The 20951-nt window shown below is 46.6% G+C and overlaps 1 protein-coding gene across 1 annotated transcript in view; it reads left to right on the top strand.

Moving 5' to 3' along the window:
• Positions 1-20951, top strand: part of otogl (otogelin-like) — a 198979-nt gene that overhangs the window by 36892 nt on the left and 141136 nt on the right. Inside the window, exons 18-22 of the mRNA XM_078568563.1 lie at positions 666-740; positions 2630-2673; positions 4730-4901; positions 6943-7050; positions 7632-7770. Coding sequence (XP_078424689.1) covers positions 666-740; positions 2630-2673; positions 4730-4901; positions 6943-7050; positions 7632-7770 — 538 coding nt within the window. The remainder of the gene's footprint in view (positions 1-665; positions 741-2629; positions 2674-4729; positions 4902-6942; positions 7051-7631; positions 7771-20951) is intronic.

The raw sequence follows: 20951 nt of genomic DNA, 5'->3' as shown, positions 1-20951 counted from the left end.
ATTGCTCAAATTTGTGAGATACCTTGCTCTTCCAGGGTAATCTGAGGTAGACTGGACATTTTTTCAGGGCCTGTTCATGAGTTTGTGTGCTATACAGCGCAAAATGATCTGATCAGGGTAGCCATTATCCTGCAGGATGTCTTTGATGCGCCCTATTTCAGCATCAATCTTGCATGGTGCACAAATGGCTTGGGCCCTATTTACAAGGTTGCTGATAAGACCAATTTTATAGCACGCGCAACTGTAAGAATCCCAACGCGTGTATTGACCAGTGAACGGAGGCTTGCGGAGACTGTGGCAGAGTTCTCAGCTAGTACGTCAAGGAAAGGGAGTTCATTTGACTGCTCCATTTCAAAGGTGAATTTTAGCGCAGGATGGAGCCCATTAAGACATGCAAATAAATTATTAAATGCAGCTATGGATTTGACACTAATCTTAATCAAGGCATTGATTCTAAATAATGTGAAAAAATGACTCACTGGCAGCCTCTCCAGAGAACCACTATTATTCTTCTCCTAAAGAATAAATTGGAACACTTCAGAAATTAATCACCACGATATACACAATTCCTTAAAGTCTAATTGTTTCATAGATATTTGTATAATGTTGTTATATAGTCAGTAAATAAGAAACATGGCTCAGAGTCTCCCTTTTGCTTCTTCTAGATCTCAGTGCTCCTGTCACTTTATGGGAGGAATATTCCAGGCAGGAGAGGTCACCTTCAGTAACTCAGGACCATGGTATGACCCCTGTTCTTTGTCTGTTGAAGATTGCCATTCAGATTCCACGCTACACCTGTAATGGAGAATGGAGAAATCATATCACATTTCTAAATCTTTGCTGAGTTGGGAACAATGTTTAATTAGATTTCTGAGATTCCTTTGGTCACTTGATGGGCTTTTGTATGAAATGGCTTAAAGGATTGTCCCAAATTTGCTGCAATAAATTGCTTAAATTATTTTCAGGCTTATATGGGTTCAGTCATTAGTTTTGTTCAGTACTTTCAGAAAGTTGATGACACAATTTACATTAACCATTTGGACTTTGGAATCAAAAACACTGGCCAGGATTTTCCCCTCGGTGATTTGAGGGCGGGGCCCATTCACCGAGGGGAAAATGACGTGGGATGATGTAGGGAGGAATCCCCGACGTCATCCAGGTCCCTTTAAATTTTTAGGGAGGCGGGTGGACAGCGAAATCAGCTGTCCGCCCGCCGACCTGTCAATGGCCAATTGAGGCCATTGACAGGCTAATTAAGATAACTAAAGACCTGCCCGGCCAACCTTAAGGCTGGCGGGCAGGCCAGGAGCCCCACCGGGCTCCAGATTATTAATGAAACTTCATCCACTGACGGGATGAAGTTTCATGACCGTTTTTTAAAAACTTAATAAATTTTATGTATTTATTATTAACATGTCCCATCCCGTGTGACATTGTCACATGAGGGGACATGTTAATAATTTTAATATTTATCTATTTTTAGACTTTACTTACCTCTCACGAATCTCCCTGAGACAGGACTTTGCCTCAGGGAGCAGTGCGCTCTTTCGTGTGCATGCGTGAAAGAGCGCACTTTGACAGATGGGGAATGGAATCCCTCCCCCCCACCCCTACACAGGAGGCGCATAGCACTTCCTGTCGGGCAGGCTGCTGGGCAGGCCTTAATTGGCCTGACCACTCAAAATGGCGGCGGGCCCTGTTTCGGTGGCGGGGGTCGGCTGTCCACCCACCGCCGAGCCGGTGGGGCCCGCACGCCATCCGAAGGCAAAATTCTGCCCACTAGTTCTAAATTTACAGATGACACCAAACTAGGGGGATATTCAATACTGAGAAGGACTGCAACAAACTACCGGAGGACATTAATAAACTTGCAGAATGGGCAAATAATTGGCAAATGAAGTTCAACACATATGAATGTTAGGTATTACATTTTGGTAGAAAGAATAGGGAAGTCACCTATTACTTGGAAGGTGCAATTCCAAGTGGGGTGGAGGAACAAAGGGACCTTGGAGTACAATGCAACAGTTATTAAAAGTTATGCCACAGTTTTGCAGAGGAGATTTACAAGGATGATGCCAGGAATGCATAGACATCTCAGGAAATGATTGACAGGCTGTCTCTCTTTTCTCTTGAAAAAGAAGACTGAGGGGTGACCTAATAGAGATCTTTAAAATTCTGAAAGGTTTTGATAGAATGAATAACAAGAGAGAGTGTTTCCTCTTGTGGGGAAGAGAATAGCTAGAGGTAATCAATATAAGTTAGTCACCAAGAAATCCAATAGGGAATTCAGAAGAAACTTTGTTATTCAAAGAGTGGTGAGATTGTGGAACCTGCAACCACAGGAAGTGATTGAAGCAAATCATATAGATGCATTTAAGGGGAAGTTGGACAAGCATATGAGGAAGAAGGGAATAGAGGGTTATGATGATAGATTTAGATGAGGAGAAATGGGAGGAGGCTCGAGTGGAACATGAACACTGGCATGGACTAGTTGGGCTGAATGGCCTTTTTGTATATCATATATCCTATGTAATTTTGTTGCATTTCAGGTTTGCTGTAGTAATTCTGAAAATTATAAAATGTTAAATAATATCCAGTGGAACTAATGATGTGTTCCTTGTTTTTTTAGTCTGTGTAGGAATGGAAGGGTAGGGTGTGCCCCTACAGAGCCAGGTATGTTATGATTACCCATTATTAACATTACAATATCAATTCATAAGATGTACATTTGGAAGGTACATTGTATTTAGAGAAAAGTATTACCTGCAATTATTCTTAAACTTATTTTGAGCAAATGTAATTTGAATGTTCAGGTTGTCTTTGAAGTGCAAATGCTTGTCATTTGTTTTCAGAGCTCCTGTGAACTCAATATTAAGGGAAAATACACCATTAATATGAAAAATGTATTACTGAATCATGGATATCACAGTCCAATTTTTCATGAGAATGAATATTTAATCAAGTGTTGCCAACAGTAATAACCAAACAAAATGGTTTTATGATGGTTCTCTTGTTTTGTTTGAGATTCTGTGGAAGAGGACCACCACTACCCATGGATGCCGATGTTTCATTAGATCAATGCTCCTTTACTGTGCTTCCTGGGGAAAGCTTGATTTTTGGGTACAAAGAAAGGATAAAGAGGCATAGATCTCCAGTCCTGGGTCTCCAGCCTTCATTGCCTGGCAGGGGGTTAGAGGGGAGAGAGCTTGTACTTGCTGCAGACAAAGGCAAGGAGCAGCTATGCAACTGAGGCTGGAAAGCTTTTTAAGAGCTTTCCACCTCAGCTGTCCCTGGTTAGGTGGATGGGGCTTGGATAAAAGGATGCACAGAAGATACTGGCAGAAGGCCAATAGATCCACTGGGGAGTGATTGACTGTTGTTGCTGATTTTGGTTGATTATCAGCTGGGTAATGTTAGTGTTCTACCAGGCCCCTCTGGGATACTCTGCTGTCCAGTTATGTGCACAGTGCTGCCCAGGGGATGGGTCTGTGCCTGGGGTACATCAGCACATATAAGTAACAAACCCAGAACCATAATTGGAATGCGTACCACCCATCCAAGTGGAGAATAGGAGGAAAATCTGCCCTCATATCTTCAGTTCCTTTCAGATCCACTTTGGTAGTGTTATATCACAGAGATGATGGGCTGGATTTTTGCGGAGTTGGGGAAACTCTGTGGATCTTTAAATATGGTGGCCGGGATTCGATTTTGAAATTCTCAGTCCCATTCCTGGCGCCCCCAATTTTCATCAGCACGGAATAAGGATGTGTGCCGGTGCGGGTAGTGAGCCCACACCCTGCACTCCCAACCTGGCTGGCTCCATTATGGGGATAGGCATCTCCTAAATCCCCCCCCACAATTTTTGTGAAGTCAGGCCAATATGCATTCTTGGTTGAGAGCCCAGACATCCATTAGACTGTTGGAACAGCTGTTCCCATGGGAAAACGTTGCTTGATTGATAGCTTTTTCTCTTAGATTTATTTATCAATTGTTCAGTGTTTATTTACACAAGATAAAGAAGTTTCAAGTAGTTGTAGTTTCTGCTATTGATACTTTAAAGGGCTGATTGATTGACACTTTTATAGGCCTGGGGTAAAAGCAATTTTTTTGAAGAAAGTTATGAACGAATGGCTTTTTAAAAGCTTTTTCACACATTCCATTGTTACTATAATGTTCATTGGTACTGTAGAGAGTGTATACTGGGTGGATACATGGAAGTGCCATAGGTTGGCATGGAGGACATGAGGGGGCATGGGGGGTTGGGTGGAGGGGCATGAGTTGGCATGGAGGGGCATGGGGAGTGAGGGGCTGTGAGGGGTGAGGGCTGTTTTCTATTTTATTGCTTTTATGACAACTGGGATGAAGATCCAGAGCAGCAAGGGTCGGCGGGGTGGTTGAGGGGGGACCTTTTAAACAGCCCGCCTGTGCACTTGGCAGTCCTTGTGGCTGCCTCTGCACTGTTTTTGGGGGCAGCGAGACAGGCTTCAGTTAACACCTACCCCCTGAAATGAAAATCCCATCTTTGCAGGCACTTCCTCCCGGGAAGCAGGCCCTCCCACCTCTAGGATGAAAATTCGGCCCGATATGTGTATTTAATTTTACATCTTAAAAATACAAATGTATTCCTAATCTGAATCTTTCTAACAATTTGATAAAACCATTTATGTTAACAACTGCTGCTTTCATTTGTGAACTGTATAACAAATAGTATTATATCTATTTAATGCAGAACCTGAACCTCGTGAGTGTCCTAACAATAAGAGATATTTTGACTGTAGAGATCCTCAGCCTGGCCTGCCTTGGACAGGAGCAGCATGTGAAGTCACTTGTGGAAACCTTATGATGAATATTACCTGTTCACCCATGACTCCATGTATTTCAGGTTGTGTTTGTCCTCCTGGGTAAGCGTATTGAAATATTGAAGAGCAGATAAAAACCTGAATGTTTACCATTTTTTTCATGAGGCGGATCTTATATCATATGTTACGTAAAGAAATGCATGCAATTTGCAGTGTAGCTGGGTGCTTGCAAGTGGGGAGGGGGCAGCAACTGTCAGTGGTATCATGATGCTATGTCCAAGAGCTGGCAGTGTCAGGTGAAGATCCTCAAAGTGACCACTTTCCTAAAGACAACCATTCCCTGAGCAATCAGAGGAAGCAGGCAACCACAACAGTTGGGGGCAGGAATTTTGGAAAAGGTGGGAATTCTGGTGGAAGCTGATATCCACCAGCCCTGCTTCTTTCACGAACATTAGGACTGAAGAGAGTGAAGAAAACTTGGGTTGAAACATGACAGAAACTGCTCGCTGAAGAGGATACATACTGCAGCATATTGTGTGAGGATCGGGAGGTATACCGTGAGTCTCAACCTGTGGTCCCAATTTCCTATAATTAAACATTGGGAAGATGGAAGTGATCATTGTTGGTACCTACCACAGGCATTGCACACTTGGCACCAATTCGACCTGTCTCCCTGAGCAGTGTCTTGGGCTGATGCATACCGTTTGTAATCTTGGCTTTCTATTCAACTTGGAGATAAGACAATCCCATTTCCTCTTTATCACAAAGGTCTCCTGCTTCCACCATCGTAATTGCCTGCTTCAGCCCATTTATCCCCGGTACTGTCACCCATTGTCACCTCCAAACTTGACTACTTCAATGCTCTTCTAGCTGAATCCCCATCCACCATCCTCCATAAATTCTACTTTCCATAGTCTATCCCAAACACCTGTCCTTGCTGATTGACATTGGCTCCTGGTTCCCCTCTGGTGCCTCCTGTTTGAAACTTCCATCCTTAACATTTAAATCCTTTTATGGCTTTCCCCCTCTCTATCTCTGCAACCTCCTTGAGCTCTATAGTGCACCATCAAATTTTCTGTTCCTCTGGCTCCAGCCTCTGGTGCATCCCCACCTCCTTTTACACCATTTTTGACGTAGAGCCTTTAGTCACTGAGGCTCCATAGTCTGGCATTTCCTCTCGTAAACCTCTCCTCCTTTTCACCTTCTGCCCCTCCTTTATGACTCCATTAAAATCTACCGCTTTCACCAAAGTTTTGGTTCCCCTTCCTTATATCTCCTCCTTTGGCTCAGTGACCTTTTTTGTAGTTACAGCTCCATGAAGCGCTTTGGGGCTTTTTGCTATGTGAAAGTTGTGATATAAATGCAGGTTCTTGTGGCCACTGCAAATATAAATAATCAGAACAACTAAGGTGAAAATTTGAGGTAGGTTGTTGCAAACCAGCAAGGTGACAATGAAGACATTATTGTGTTGATATTAAACTAAATATCTCAAAGAACCAATGAATTATCTCAGAAGACCCAAAACTGTTCCTTACATATATTCTATAAATTCCTATTTTTCTATAACAAACCATAGCTTTAAATAATCCAACCAGATAAAAAGGTCAGTAGAATTCCATGGTGAAGGATGGTTGTGTACTATGGCAAGAAAATAAATAGTTATTGCAATTAGTACTAAGATTCCTCAGTAGATTAATATAATTAATCTTTTAATAGTATCACAACGCCTAACCATTGCTACCAGTGGCACTTTGAAAGTATTTATGAAATTCTGTAGTGCTTCCTATTGCAAGTACACACCTGACCACAAGATCTGACAATTTAAAGAAGTTCCATTGCTAGAAAGTAACGGCTGTTAAGAAAAAGCTCTGTATTCTAGCGTAATTGTGCAAAGCTACCAAAATTATGAGGATGAATTTCCTGGAGTTTCTTCCATATCGCTGCCATGACCTCAGTGCAGTTCAGCAGCGCTCTTGTTTCCATGCATAAAATTAGTTCTGCAAATTTACAGCAACAGTTGGAGAGGCACTCTGTTGAAATTCACCCCCTAAGACTGACTGCATCGGACTATTATAAGTCTACTTCATAAAGTATGTGCAAAATTGGATATTGTCACTTTGATTTTCTTTCTGTGGTGCCTTAGGTTGATTAAGCATGGTGGGGACTGTTTTTTGCCTGAAAATTGTCCATGCAGTTGGAAAGGTCAGGAATATTTCCCAGGAGAAGTGGTTTCTACAGTCTGTTACACCTGGTATGTGCAAATTTGTTCTCTTTTAGATGAAACTGAATTATTTATTGGTGCTATTTTATTTATGTGTGGTAAAATTATCATGAAAAGCTTTATCATGATGTAAATCATCAATTTAAAATATTTATTCTCCAAGCTTCTCTGGCTAAATACAACCAATAACAAGTGATGGGGCTGTTTCTACCCCTGGATCACGGTATTGCCATTCGGTTTTTAAAAATTGAAAAAAATCTGAACAGGTCATCTGACCAACAGCCTGATTGGCAACAGGGTAAATTTCTCTGGGTAAATTTGAAAACAAGTACAGGGAGCTGCCTTAGTTCTTTCTCCACATCTAGGTGAATGGACAGTATATAACGATGACTTCTCACTTGTATTGTCCAACAAATGCTGTTGGTACTCCATTTCCCAGTCCAATTAATGGTACTGTGAATGTGTTTTTAAAAAAATTCTCTGAATGTCACATTTGATGAAGATGACCATTGAGGTCATCACTCTTGATTCTTTTAGTAACTGAAAGAATGTTCGGTGCAGCCTGGTGCTGCATATTTTACATTGAATTTAATAGTGTTTTACTTTCTTAGTGTTTGTCAGCGAGGAGTTTTTAACTGCACATACGAACCATGTCCTGCAGTGTGCACCATCTACAGTGATCGTCATTATCGTAGTTTTGATGGGCTGGAGTATGATTATGTCAGTGACTGTCAAGTATATCTGGTGAAGGTAAGGAGTATGCCTGAATTCAACATCAGGTGCTCTAGTCCACCCACACCTTGAACACTGTGTCCGGTTCTTGAGACATTTGAACCCTAGAAATGTTGGACTGAAGATCCCTGGAGAGAGGGGGTTAAAATATAGGGCACTGATCCTTTTGGAACACCACTCTTCGCCTTTTGGCAGTCTGAGTAATTACTTTTAACCATTACTCTCTGTTTTCTGTTTTGTATGATATATTCTGCTACAAGTCCACTGACTCCATATGTCTTCACCTTAGCCATGAATCTACTGTGCGGTACCTTATTGAAAGCTCTTCAAACTTTTTTGCTGAGATTATTTCAGATTTTGAGTAGATTGTTTGTTTTCTCTCCAGATGGATGCTGGTTCTCTATTTTTTGGTGCACTATGTTTCTTAATTTAAATAAAATCCTATGAATTATCCTCAGTTAATTGTATATTGATTGAATCATCCTGTACTGTTGTCTGAACGTTTGTGGACTAGAGGGCTTAGTCAAGTTGCAATCAGCAATTCAATGCACCTCTTATACAGTCAAAATTTATAGGGATCCCTAATTTGGTCCTCCTATTCGTTCTCCAAATACCCCTGATAGGGGAATTTTCATTGGAGTTGGGTGCAAAAAAATAAATTTTGAACAATTTTGTGCAAAAGCCCAAGAGAATCTCATTGCCAGCAGAAAGGAAAAACAAAACGAAAAATGCTCCAGAAATGGTTTCTAATTGCAAAGTCAAATTATTCATTGTGACCTTCATATGAACTAGCATTGACAGCTGATTCCTTAGTATCTCTGCATGTTTATTTGAGGTTCGTATGTGATTTACAGTGGGTGAGGATTTGATGTTATTGATCTCAGTCCAGATTTTCAAACTGGGTTTGCTAGAGTTAACACTGTGGCTCAAACAAGCCAAATTAGAAAGTCTCAGTTCATGTGTCTAACAGTCAGATATGCATTAAGTGCATGAATATATAGTGAAATGATTTAAATAAATTTTTAAAGAATTATGATGATTGACAGAAGTATTTTAGTTGTGAGTTGAAAATATCTTTCTTCGACTTGTTCTGGTAGATTTAGTTCAAGTATCTTGAGATAACCCTATCAGTGTGAAATGGGGAATTACTTCTGAGAATATAGCAAAATATCTTTTGCATGTGAACGCATTTAAGTGACTTTTGGAAATTCAGTGGCCTATTTATTATTAGTACATTTGCCGCAATGCGTTGTTTTAGTTGATTTTCACATTGCACTTAATACAATTTATAAATCTTTGACTGTCAAACATCATAAGCTCAGAGGTTCTCCATTGTAACAAGGTTTTGCTTTAATGTCAACTTCAGATCCTGAGCTCATCAGATCAAGTTAAGAACCAACATTGAAGAATTTATTTCATATCATATAAGCCATCAAATTTTCTTCCCTTGGCCAGATTCAAATGCAAATCTGGGTTTCAAGAGATAAAATTACAATGTCTGAAATGCAGCTATGCCAAGAAAGTAACAAAAACTAAATGAAAGAATGTGATAAATAAGACATAGGTATGTCCTCCAGAATTCTGTGATGGTTTTGAAAGTGGGATTATTTTACTGGATTTATGCTCCCCATGAATGTTGCTTTATTCTAAAAACTTCTGCCTTAATTCCTGCCAACTGCAATATTTTTTTATTCGTGCTTCATATTGTGGATGAAAACATTATATATAAAAGGACACAGTTATTTGATGGAAACAAATAAGGAACAGTGCAGTACGGCAGTCACATTAATGAAGTTTCTTAACAACTGCTGATTTGTGTAGATAAATCAGGACATACACAAGGGTCATGAGGGAAGAGCTTAATCAAGTCAACAGGGAAGGTAGTACTCAGTAACACCTGAATTAGGGACAAATGCACAACCTTAAGGCTTATTATTGTACATGCAAATTAATTATACACCAAGAATGAACTAGTTCAGACTAAACAAATCTGATCCTAAATAGAGTAACAAGACAATGCAAAGCAAACTAAGTAAAGGAAAAAATATTTACCAGGCTGGTAGAAAGAAAATGAAGACAATTAATGGGAAGAAACCTGAAATGTCCAAAAAATTTAAGAATATATATGGTAAGAGGGGCAAAAGGGTACTAAAATGGACACCTGTGTAGAAACAAAATGAGGCAGTAAGGACTTCTCCCTGTATCACAATGTCAAGAGCATTGTCATGTCATGTGTGCTCTGCCCAAAGGCAGGACATTGTCTTCTGGAGCTTCATCCTGAGCTGTTTTCTTGAAATTTTTTGGAATTTGTGGTTTGCCACTGCCTTCCATTCTCAGGGGTACGGTGAGGCCACCGGTCCCAAGTCTACCTTGGCTGGAATGGGGATTGAACCAGACATTATCCATCTAGCTAACTGAGCCAACCAGCCCCCAGCAAGAGGATTTTCAAAGCAGAATTGAGACTTTTTAAGGTCACAAGATAATGATGGATGAGGGAGACCATTTTCAAAAGGTCAATTTTACTGAGGTAGCAGAGTGACCCACAGTATCTATACAATCCTCGTTGCAAAAGATTGACTATGAATCAGTTTAGGTCACTGCATTTACCTCCTGATAGTCAATGCAGAACGTTTAATCTGTCCGATTTTGGGGCGAGTGCAATGGGGAGTTCCAGCTGCTCTGGCAGGGCTCGATTATATCAGCCTAACATGTATTTGATTTCTTGTCTGACCTGAGCCAGCTTGTCAGGGCTCAGTTGGTAGGGATTTTACTTCGTCGGTGGGGCATCCCCTATGTTCACACTGTGGTTTGTCAGTGGGATACACTCCGGTTGCTCCCTACAGATTTCTTTAGATTCCATGAGCAAGATGGCTAAATCCTTCTGCTGCTCTTCTGTTAGATTAATAAGGCATTTAGAGATTTTATGTGTTTGCCAACCTAACAGTCGGGTGTTTCACCTGGGAGTCCTCCAGTCCCTCTTCTTTGTCTGACTCTCCCCAGCTGTCCTCCGCTATCTCTCCCCTCTGGCTGTAATTTATTGGTTGACTAGGCCCTAGCTGTAATTTATTTTTAACATATTAAGGTGTTCCTTTCTCCACTCAGGTTGCGGATCATATAATTTACCTCACTGATCCTTTTGGCCACCCAACGCAGACCACTGAATTTGGCCCTGAAAGGATCATTTGGCAAAGGCAGGAACACTGGGATCTGTTCTCCTGGCTGGAGAGTTCGAGTCTCAGTGTTCCTGTTTCCCTGCCTTTTCATGACTTGCTGGGAGGCTTTTAAATGTCCTTTGGCCACAGCCAAGGCATTAAGGAGTTGTTCCCAGAATGTGGATCCATATTCCAGCAGTGAGGTGTCCTCACTGGGCCCCAGAAACTTTACTTTCAGTAGCTTTACACCTCATGTCCGTAAATTCATTTGAATTGACTGAAGACTGAGGCCTCATTAGGGTAGCCTCTTGGGGTGAACAGTAGGAAGCCAAAGCCCTTAGCTCAGTCATGTGGTTTTTCTAGGTGATAGGTCCGAATCGTAGTTTTTAGGGTCTGGCGATTCCGCTCTAATGCCCCCTGGGTTTGAGAGTAGGAGGCTGACGACTTCAACTGGGTTATTTCCAGGCTGTGGACACCCTCCCGAAATACACGGGCATGAAATTTGTCCCCTTATGGATCTCCTTTGGTAGGCTGTACTGGGGAAAGAACTGGATCAGTCTCTCGATCACGGCTTTGGCTGTGATCTTTCTGAGGGGAATGACCTCAGGGAATTGGGTGGCCAGGTCCATTTTGGTAAGGAGTATGCACAGCCTGTCCTGGTTTTGGGTAGTGGCCTAACACAGTCCATCAGGATTCGGTTAGAGCAGGCTTGTCCAACCTGTGCTGCCGCGAAGCCCCTCATGAGGCCCCCGGAGTGCTGGTTGAAATGCTGGTAGCATGTGTCAGTGAGCGGGCGAGTCAGTGGGTGAGGGCCAGTGATTGAGGGGGGGTGAGTGAGGGTGGGTGAGTGAGTGAGTGAGGGCGGGTGGGTGGGAATGTGGTTGTTTGAGAGAGGTGGGTGCGGGTGAGTCTGTGTCTGAGAGAGAGAGAGGGTGAGTGTGCATGAGGGAGAGAGAGAGCGTGAGAGTGTGTGTATGTGTGTGTGAGAGAGAGGGTGAGAGCATGCATGTGTGTGTGCGTGTGAGAGAGAGGTGCGTGTGTATTAGAGGGTAAGTGTCTGTGAGAGAGTGTGTGCGCGTGAGGAAGAGAGGGTGAGTGCATGAGAGACAGAGAGAGAGGGTGAGTGTGCATGAGAGAAAGAGTGAGAGTGTGAGTGTGAATGAGGGAGAGAGGGTGACTGCATGAGAGAGATAGAGAAGGAGAGGGTGAGTGTGTATGAGAGAGAGAGTGAGGATGAGTTTGTATCAGAGAGAGAGGGTGAGTGTGTGTGAGAGAGAGAGGGTGAGTGCATGAGAGAGAGAGGGTGAGTGTGCATGCGTATGAGAGAGAGGGTGAGTGTGTATGAGAGAGACAGAGTGTCTATGCATGAGAGAGAGAGGGTGAGTATGCATGAGAGAGGGTGCGTGTGCATCAGACAGAGAGGGTGAGTGTGCATGAGAGAGGTTGAGCGTGTATGAGAGAGAGAGGGTGAGTGTGCTTGAGAGAGAGGGTGAGTGTGCTTCAGGGGGGAGAGTGAATGTACATGAGAGAGGGTGAGTGTGCATGAGAGAGAGAGGGAGAGGGTGTTTATGTGTGTTTGTGCATGCACGTGTGCGTGAGAGAGAGAGAGGATGTGTGTGTGTGTGTGTCTGTGTGTGCACGCATGCGTGGGAGAGAGGGTGAGTTTGTGAGAGAGAGTGTGAGAGAAATAAAGGGTGTGTGTGTGTGCCTGAGAGAAAGGGGTTGAGTGTCTGTGAGAGAAGGGGAGGCGGGGCAGTGAGTGTGAGCGTGTATGTGTGTCAGAGGGAGAGGGCAGGTGAATGTGTGTGTGTCTTAGAGAGAGGGTGAGTGTGTATATGAGAGAGAGAGGGTGAGTGTGAGTGAGAGGGTGATTACAAGAGAGAGAGAGAGAAAGGGTGAGTGTGCACAAGAGGGTGAGTGTGCATGCATGAGAGAGAGAGGGTGAGTGTGTGTGAAAGAGGGTGCGTGTGTATGTGTGAGAGAGGGTGAGTGTGCGTGAGGGAGAGGGTGAGTGTGTGTGAAAGAGAGGGTGAGTGTGTATGTGAGAGAGGGTGAGTGTGTGTGTCTGAGAGAGAGGGCGCGGGTGAGTGTGTGTGAGACAGAGGGTGAGTGTGTGTGAGAGAGAGGGTGAGTGTTTGTGTGAGAAACCGAAAGGGTGAGTGTGTGTGTGAGAGGGTGAGTGTGTGTGTGAGAGAGAGAGAGTGAGAGGTTGAGTGTTTGTGTGTTTGAGAGAGGGATGGGTTTAGTGTCTGTGAGAGAGAGAAAATGTGAGTGTGTGTATCTGAGAGAGAGAGGGCGGGTGAGTGTGTGTGTGTCTGAGAGAGAGAGAGCGGGTGAGTGTGTGTGTGTGTGTGTGTGTGTCTGAGAGAGAGGGGGGCGGGTGAGTGTGTGTGTGTCTGAGAGAGAGGGAGCGGGTGAGTGTGTGTGTGTCTGAGAGAGAGGGAGTGGGTGAGTGTGTGTGTGTGTCTGAGAGAGAGGGAGCGGGTGAGTGTGTGTGTGTGTGTGTGTGTGTCTGAGAGAGGGGGGCGCGGGTGAGTGTGTGTGTGTCTGAGAGGGAGCGGGTGAGTGTGTGTGTGTGTGTCTGAGAGAGAGGGGGGCGGGTGAGTGTGTGTGTGTCTGAGAGAGAGGGGGCGGGTGAGTGTGTGTGTGTGTGTGTGTCTGAGAGAGAGGGGGTGGGTGAGTGTGTGTGTCTGAGAGAGAGGGAGCGGGTGAGTGTGTGTGTGTGTCTGAGAGAGAGGGGGCGGGTGAGTGTGTGTGTGTGTCTGAGAGAGAGGGGGCGGGTGAGTGTGTGTGTGTCTGAGAGAGAGGGAGCGGGTGAGTGTGTGTGTGTGTCTGAGAGAGAGGGGGCGGGTGAGTGTGTGTGTGTCTGAGAGAGAGGGAGCGGGTGAGTGTGTGTGTGTGTGTGTGTCTGAGAGAGAGGGGGGCGGGTGAGTGTGTGTGTGTCTGAGAGAGAGGGAGCGGGTGAGTGTGTGTGTGTGTGTGTGTGTGTCTGAGAGAGAGGGAGCGGGTGAGTGTGTGTGTGTGTCTGAGAGAGAGGGAGTGGGTGAGTGTGTGTGTACCTGAGAGAGAGGGAGTGGGTGAGTGTGTGTGTGTCTGAGAGAGAGGGGGCGGGTGAGTGTGTGTGTGTCTGAGAGAGAGGGAGCGGGTGAGTATGTGTGTGTGTCTGAGAGAGAGGGGGCGGGTGAGTGTGTGTGTGTCTGAGAGAGAGGGAGCGGGTGAGTGTGTGTGTGTGTGTGTGTCTGAGAGAGAGGGGGGCGGGTGAGTGTGTGTGTGTCTGAGAGAGAGGGGGCGGGTGAGTGTGTGTGTGTCTGAGAGAGAGGGAGCGGGTGAGTGTGTGTGTGTGTGTGTGTCTGAGAGAGAGGGGGTGGGTGAGTGTGTGTGTGTCTGAGAGAGAGGGAGCGGGTGAGTGTGTGTGTGTGTCTGAGAGAGAGGGGGCGGGTGAGTGTGTGTGTACCTGAGAGAGAGGGAGTGGGTGAGTGTGTGTGTACCTGAGAGAGAGGGAGTGGGTGAGTGTGTGTGTGTGTGTGTGTGTGTGTCTGAGAGAGAGGGGGGCGGGTGAGTGTGTGTGTGTGTGTGTGTGTGTGTGTGTCTGAGAGAGAGGGAGCGGGTGAGTGTGTGTGTGTGTCTGAGAGAGAGGGAGCGGGTGAGTGTGTGTGTGTGTCTGAGAGAGAGGGAGCGGGTGAGTGTGTGTGTGTGTCTGAGAGAGAGGGGGGTGAGTGAGTGTGTGTGTGTCTGAGAGAGAGGGGGCGGGTGAGTGTGTGTGTGTGTGTGTGTGTGTGTGTCTGAGAGAGAGGGGGTGGGTGAGTGTGTGTGTGTGTCTGAGAGAGAGGGAGCGGGTGAGTGTGTGTGTGTGTCTGAGAGAGAGGGGGGCGAGTGAGTGTGTGTGTGTCTGAGAGAGAGGGGGCGGGTGAGTGTGTGTGTGTGTGTGAGAGAGAGGGGGTGGGTGAGTGTGTGTGTGTGTGTCTGAGAGAGAGGGAGCGGGTGAGTGTGTGTGTGTGTCAGAGAGAGGGAGCGGGTGAGTGTGTGTGTGTGTCTGAGAGAGAGGGGGTGGGTGAGTGTGTGTGTGTGTGTGTCTGAGAGAGAGGGGGTGGGTGAGTGTGTGTGTGTGTGTGTCTGAGAGAGAGGGGGTGGGTGAGTGTGTGTGTGTGTCTGAGAGAGAGGGAGCGGGTGAGTGTGTGTGTGTGTCTGAGAGAGAGGGAACGGGTGAGTGTGTGTGTGTGTCTGAGAGAGAGAGCGGGTGAGTGTGTGTGTGTGTCTGAGAGAGAGGGGGTGGGTGAGTGTGTGTGTGTGTCTGAGAGAGAGGGAGCGGGTGAGTGTGTGTGTGTGTCTGAGAGAGAGGGGGTGGGTGAGTGTGTGTGTGTGTCTGAGAGAGAGGGAGCGGGTGAGTGTGTGTGTGTGTCTGAGAGAGAGGGGGTGGGTGAGTGTGTGTGTGTGTGTGTGTGTGTCTGAGAGAGAGGGAGCGGGTGAGTGTGTGTGTGTCTGAGAGAGAGGGAGCGGGTGAGTGTGTGTGTGTGTCTGAGAGAGAGGGGGTGGGTGAGTGTGTGTGTGTGTGTGTGTGTGTGTCTGAGAGAGAGGGGGTGGGTGATTGTGTGTGTGTGTCTGAGAGAGAGGGAGCGGGTGAGTGTGTGTGTGTGTCTGAGAGAGAGGGGGTGGGTGAGTGTGTGTGTGTGTGTGTGTGTGTGTCTGAGAGAGAGGGAGCGGGTGAGTGTGTGTGTGTGTGTGTGTGTCTGAGAGAGAGGGAGCGGGTGAGTGTGTGTGTGTCTGAGAGAGAGGGAGCGGGTGAGTGTGTGTGTGTGTGTGTGTCTGAGAGAGAGGGAGCGGGTGAGTGTGTGTGTGTGTCTGAGAGAGAGGGGGTGGGTGAGTGTGTGTGTGTGTGTGTGTCTGAGAGAGAGGGAGCGGGTGAGTGTGTGTGTGTGTGTGTGTGTCTGAGAGAGAGGGAGCGGGTGAGTGTGTGTGTGTCTGAGAGAGAGGGAGCGGGTGAGTGTGTGTGTGTGTGTGTGTCTGAGAGAGAGGGAGCGGGTGAGTGTGTGTGTGTCTGAGAGAGAGGGAGCGGGTGAGTGTGTGTGTGTGTCTGAGAGAGAGGGAGCGGGTGAGTGTGTGTGTGTGTGTGTCTGAGAGAGAGGGAGCGGGTGAGTGTGTGTGTGTCTGAGAGAGAGGGAGCGGGTGAGTGTGTGTGTGTGTCTGAGAGAGAGGGAGCGGGTGAGTGTGTGTGTGTCTGAGAGAGAGGGGGCGGGTGAGTGTGTGTGTGTCTGAGAGAGAGGGAGCGGGTGAGTGTGTGTGTGTGTGTGTGTCTGAGAGAGAGGGGGTGGGTGAGTGTGTGTGTGTCTGAGAGAGAGGGAGCGGGTGAGTGTGTGTGTGTGTCTGAGAGAGAGGGGGCGGGTGAGTGTGTGTGTACCTGAGAGAGAGGGAGTGGGTGAGTGTGTGTGTACCTGAGAGAGAGGGAGTGGGTGAGTGTGTGTGTGTGTGTGTGTGTGTGTCTGAGAGAGAGGGGGGCGGGTGAGTGTGTGTGTGTGTGTGTGTGTGTGTGTCTGAGAGAGAGGGAGCGGGTGAGTGTGTGTGTGTGTCTGAGAGAGAGGGAGCGGGTGAGTGTGTGTGTGTGTCTGAGAGAGAGGGAGCGGGTGAGTGTGTGTGTGTGTCTGAGAGAGAGGGGGGTGAGTGAGTGTGTGTGTGTCTGAGAGAGAGGGGGCGGGTGAGTGTGTGTGTGTGTGTGTGTGTGTGTGTGTGTCTGAGAGAGAGGGAGCGGGTGAGTGTGTGTGTGTGTCTGAGAGAGAGGGAGCGGGTGAGTGTGTGTGTGTGTGTGTCTGAGAGAGAGGGAGCGGGTGAGTGTGTGTGTGTCTGAGAGAGAGGGAGCGGGTGAGTGTGTGTGTGTGTCTGAGAGAGAGGGAGCGGGTGAGTGTGTGTGTGTCTGAGAGAGAGGGAGAGGGTGTGTGTGTGTGTCTGAGAGAGAGGGGGTGGGTGAGTGTGTGTGTGTGTGTGTGTCTGAGAGAGAGGGGTTGGGTGAGTGTGTGTGTGTGTGTGTGTGTCTGAGAGAGAGGGAGCGTGTGAGAGTGTGTGTGTGTGTGTGTGTGTCTGAGAGAGAGGGAGCGGGTGAGTGTGTGTGTGTGTCTGAGAGAGAGGGAGCGGGTGTATGTGTGTGTGTGTCTGAGAGAGAGGGAGCGGGTGAGTGTGTGTGTGTGTCTGAGAGAGAGGGAGTGGGTGAGTGTGTGTGTGTCTGAGAGAGAGGGAGCGGGTGAGTGTGTGTGTGTCTGAGAGAGAGGGAGCGGGTGAGTGTGTGTGTGTCTGAGAGAGAGGGAGCGGGTGAGTGTGTGTGTGTGTTTCTGAGAGAGAGGGAGCGGGTGAGTGTGTGTGTGTGTCTGAGAGAGAGGGGGTGGGTGAGTGTGTGTGTGTGTGTCTGAGAGAGAGGGGGTGGGTGAGTGTGTGTGTGTGTCTGAGAGAGAGGGAGCGGGTGAGTGTGTGTGTGTCTGAGAGAGAGGGAGCGGGTGAGTGTGTGTGTGTCTGAGAGAGAGGGAGCGGGTGAGTGTGTGTGAGTGTGTGTGTGTGTCTGAGAGAGAGGGGGTGGGTGAGTGTGTGAGTGTGTCTGAGAGAGAGGGGGTGGGTGAGTGTGTGTGTCTGAGAGAGAGGGAGCGGGTGAGTGTGTGTGAGTGTGTCTGAGAGAGAGGGAGCGGGTGAGTGTGTGTGTGTCTGAGAGAGAGGGAGCGGGTGAGTGTGTGTGTGTCTGAGAGAGAGGGAGCGGGTGAGTGTGTGTGAGTGTGTGAGTGTGTCTGAGAGAGAGGGGGTGGGTGAGTGTGTGAGTGTGTCTGAGAGAGAGGGGGTGGGTGAGTGTGTGAGTGTGTCTGAGAGAGAGGGGGTGGGTGTGTGTGTGTGTGTCTGAGAGAGAGGGGGTGGGTGTGTGTGAGTGTGTCTGAGAGAGAGGGGGTGGGTGAGTGTGTGAGTGTGTCTGAGAGAGAGGGGGTGGGTGAGTGTGTGTGTGTGTGTGTGTGTGTGTGTCTGAAAGTGGGTGAATGTGTGTGTTATGTATTGAATGTCTGGTTTAGCTTGCCGTACTTTGCAAGCCAGCGCATTATGGGATCGCAGAGTCCATGTTGTTTTGTTGGTTCAGTTACTGCAGTCAATAAACAAAGCACCTTGTTCAACCACCTCTGTGACCACGTGAGTATTTATCAATCTCTAAAAGGTTATCGGCAATACCAATATTAAGGTATAAAAACTTGGTAACTAGGGCGACGGACCTTTGCAGCAATGCCACTCAAACAACGAAACAGCTGGTAAAAGGAAATTACTGCTAAAAAAAAGTGCCCGTCAATACTTCTGAAGCACAAGGTTCAAAAACAACAAAGTCCCTGTAGAGTTAAATAAAAGAAAAATAATTGCTGCTGCTCTAAAGGAAGAAAGGCAGTCTGGGTAGGGAGCAGTGCCGCGGTTCTGGGTTTAAAGAATAAACAGGCCCGGGCTGAACGGCTGAGACGTCTCCCGGAGCTCTCCAGAAGTACCAAAAAAAAAAGGATCCGCAAGGGCAAGAATAAAAAGAAAGAACTTGCTCAGCAAAGAAAGTGCTGCAGTAATTTTTTTACAAGCGCTTAAAGAAAGAAAAGACCCATGATCACGGGGATCCCGAGAAAGCGCGTAAAAAATACAGCGACAGGGTCGGCGGCTGCAGTCAATCCCCAAAGTTCCAAAACCGCAAAAGGCATCCCTCCTTTAGCTGCAAACACAATGTAGCATTGGGCTTTGATGTTGAGTGCTCACACATATGACATCAAATATCGAAAATCTACTTTGCATGGCAATGCAGACGGCCTTTGGAAGTTGCCGCTACCAGTCAGCCATGTGGACATTATTCAGAAAGACATTTTCTACTTTGCACACGTGGAGAACACACCCATCACTTCAGTCCAAATCAAGAAGACCACTCGAGTGGATTCAACAATGTCCAAAGTCACGGACTTTGTGATGCATGGCAACTCTTCCCCGCACTTCCGAGTCTCACCTGACCCTCATCCTTACGTTTCCAGGAGGATGGAGTTAGCAGTCACTTCAGGGTGTTTGCTTTGGGGCATATTATTCCACCAACATTGAGGAAATCAGTGTTGGACCAACTGTATGTTGGACACTGCGGAATAGTTCACATGAAAGAGATTGCAAGAAGCTACTTTTGGTGACCTGGTCTGGACCAAGACATTAAAGCCAAGGCAAGATCTTGTTCTTCATGTCAGAGTGTGAAAAACATGTTTCAATTAGCACCCCTCCATCCATGGGATTGGCCGGAAAACCATGGCAGCGCATCCACGTTGATTTTGCTGGACCATTTGAAGGAACAATGCTCATGGTGGTTGTGGATGCTCATTCCAAATGGCCAGAAGTTTCAGTGATGTCCTGTATTACAGCCGAGAGTACAATTCAAAGGCTAAGAGAAATGTTCAGTTGTTACGGGTTACCAGAACAACTTGTGACTGACAATGGACCTCAGTTTGTCTCGCAGGAGTTCGAGAATTTCTTGAGAAGTAACAGAATTCATCACATCACCTCAGCACCATATCACCCATCCACCAATGGGTTAGCTGAAAGATTTGTTCAAACCACGAAATATGCTTCAAGTTCGGAGCGAGGACATTCCTCCATTCAAAAGTGTCTGGACACATTTCTGCCAACATACTGAGACACGCCACATGCTACAACCAAACATCTCCAGCATTCCTACGAATGGGACAGCAACTGCAAACTTGCTTTGATCTGCTGAGACCAACAAAAACATGACAAGTTGTGCAAGATCAACAGCATGATCAAGTGGAGAGAAGAGCAAAAAGATCAAAGCCAAGAATTTTCTGTTCTGGACAAGAAGTTATGGCTCGTAATTATGCTACTGGAGCTAAATGGGTTCCTGCTACTGTGATTGCTCAGACAGGACCTGTTTCGTACACACTCCAAACTGTGAATGATCTCACCTGGTGGAGACATGTTGACCAACTGTTGCCAAGTCAAGCACCATCTAAGTATACACCTCTTATGGAAGAGCCATCTCCAAGTCAAGGAATGCCGACTCTAGTCTCAGCTCCTCAGTCTAGCTCGACTGAAGTTGAGGCTGTCTCACCTTCACCTGCATTAGACACCGTTCCGGATTCGGCTACAACTCCTAAATTACCATCAATCTGCGATGAACATTACCATATAAATGCAGCCGTAAGTCCACTGTAACCCACACTGGGTGGGAAGACCTTCTGAGCATCTAAGTTTATAAAGTCAGATACTTGGGATGGGTTCAGTGGAAACAGATGTAGCTGACCCTCTTTCCCTAGTTCAGAAAATGTTTTGTTACTTGCCATTTCCAATAAAGGGGAAGGAATAGTTATGTATTGAATGTCTTGCTTATCTTGTCATACTTTGCAAGCCAATGCATTATGGGATCTCAGAATCCATGTTATTTTGTTAGTTCAGTTACTGCAGTCAATAAACGAAGCACCTTGTTCAACCACCTCTGCACCTATGTGAGTATTTATCAATCTCTAAAAGGTTATTTGGCAGTGCCAATATTAAAATATAAGAGTGTGTGTCTGAGAGAGTGAGGGTGAGTGTGCATGAGAGAGAGTGAGGGTGAGTGTGCATGAAAGAGAGTGAGGGTGAGTGTGCATGAGAGAGTGTGTGCATGAGAGAGAGAGTGAGGGTGAGTGTGCATGAGAGAGAGAGTGAGGGTGAGTGTGCATAAGAGAGGGAGAGAGATTGAGTGTGCATGACAGAGAGAGGGTGAATGTGCATGAGAGAGAGTGAGGGTGAGTGCATGAGAGAGAGAGAATGAGGGTGAGTGCATGAGAGAGAGAGTGAGGGTGAGTGTGCATGACAGAGGGTGAGTGTGCATGAGAGAGAGGGTGAGTGTGCATGAGAGAGAGAGAGGGTGAGTGTGCATGAAAGAGAGAGGTTGAGTGTGCATGATAGAGGGAGAGAGGGTGAGTGTGCATGAAAGAGGGTGAGTGTGTGTGTGAGAGAGAGAGGTTGGCCCCTGTATCCCTGAGAAATACAATAGACTCGCTCGTTTCCTTAGAGGGATAAGGGGCA

Source organism: Cetorhinus maximus, chromosome 22 (assembly GCF_964194155.1).
Source record: "Cetorhinus maximus chromosome 22, sCetMax3.hap1.1, whole genome shotgun sequence".
Lineage (NCBI taxonomy): Eukaryota > Metazoa > Chordata > Chondrichthyes > Lamniformes > Cetorhinidae > Cetorhinus > Cetorhinus maximus.
The sequence above is the reverse complement of the archived record's forward strand: the minus strand, read 5'-3'. Positions and strand labels throughout refer to the sequence as shown.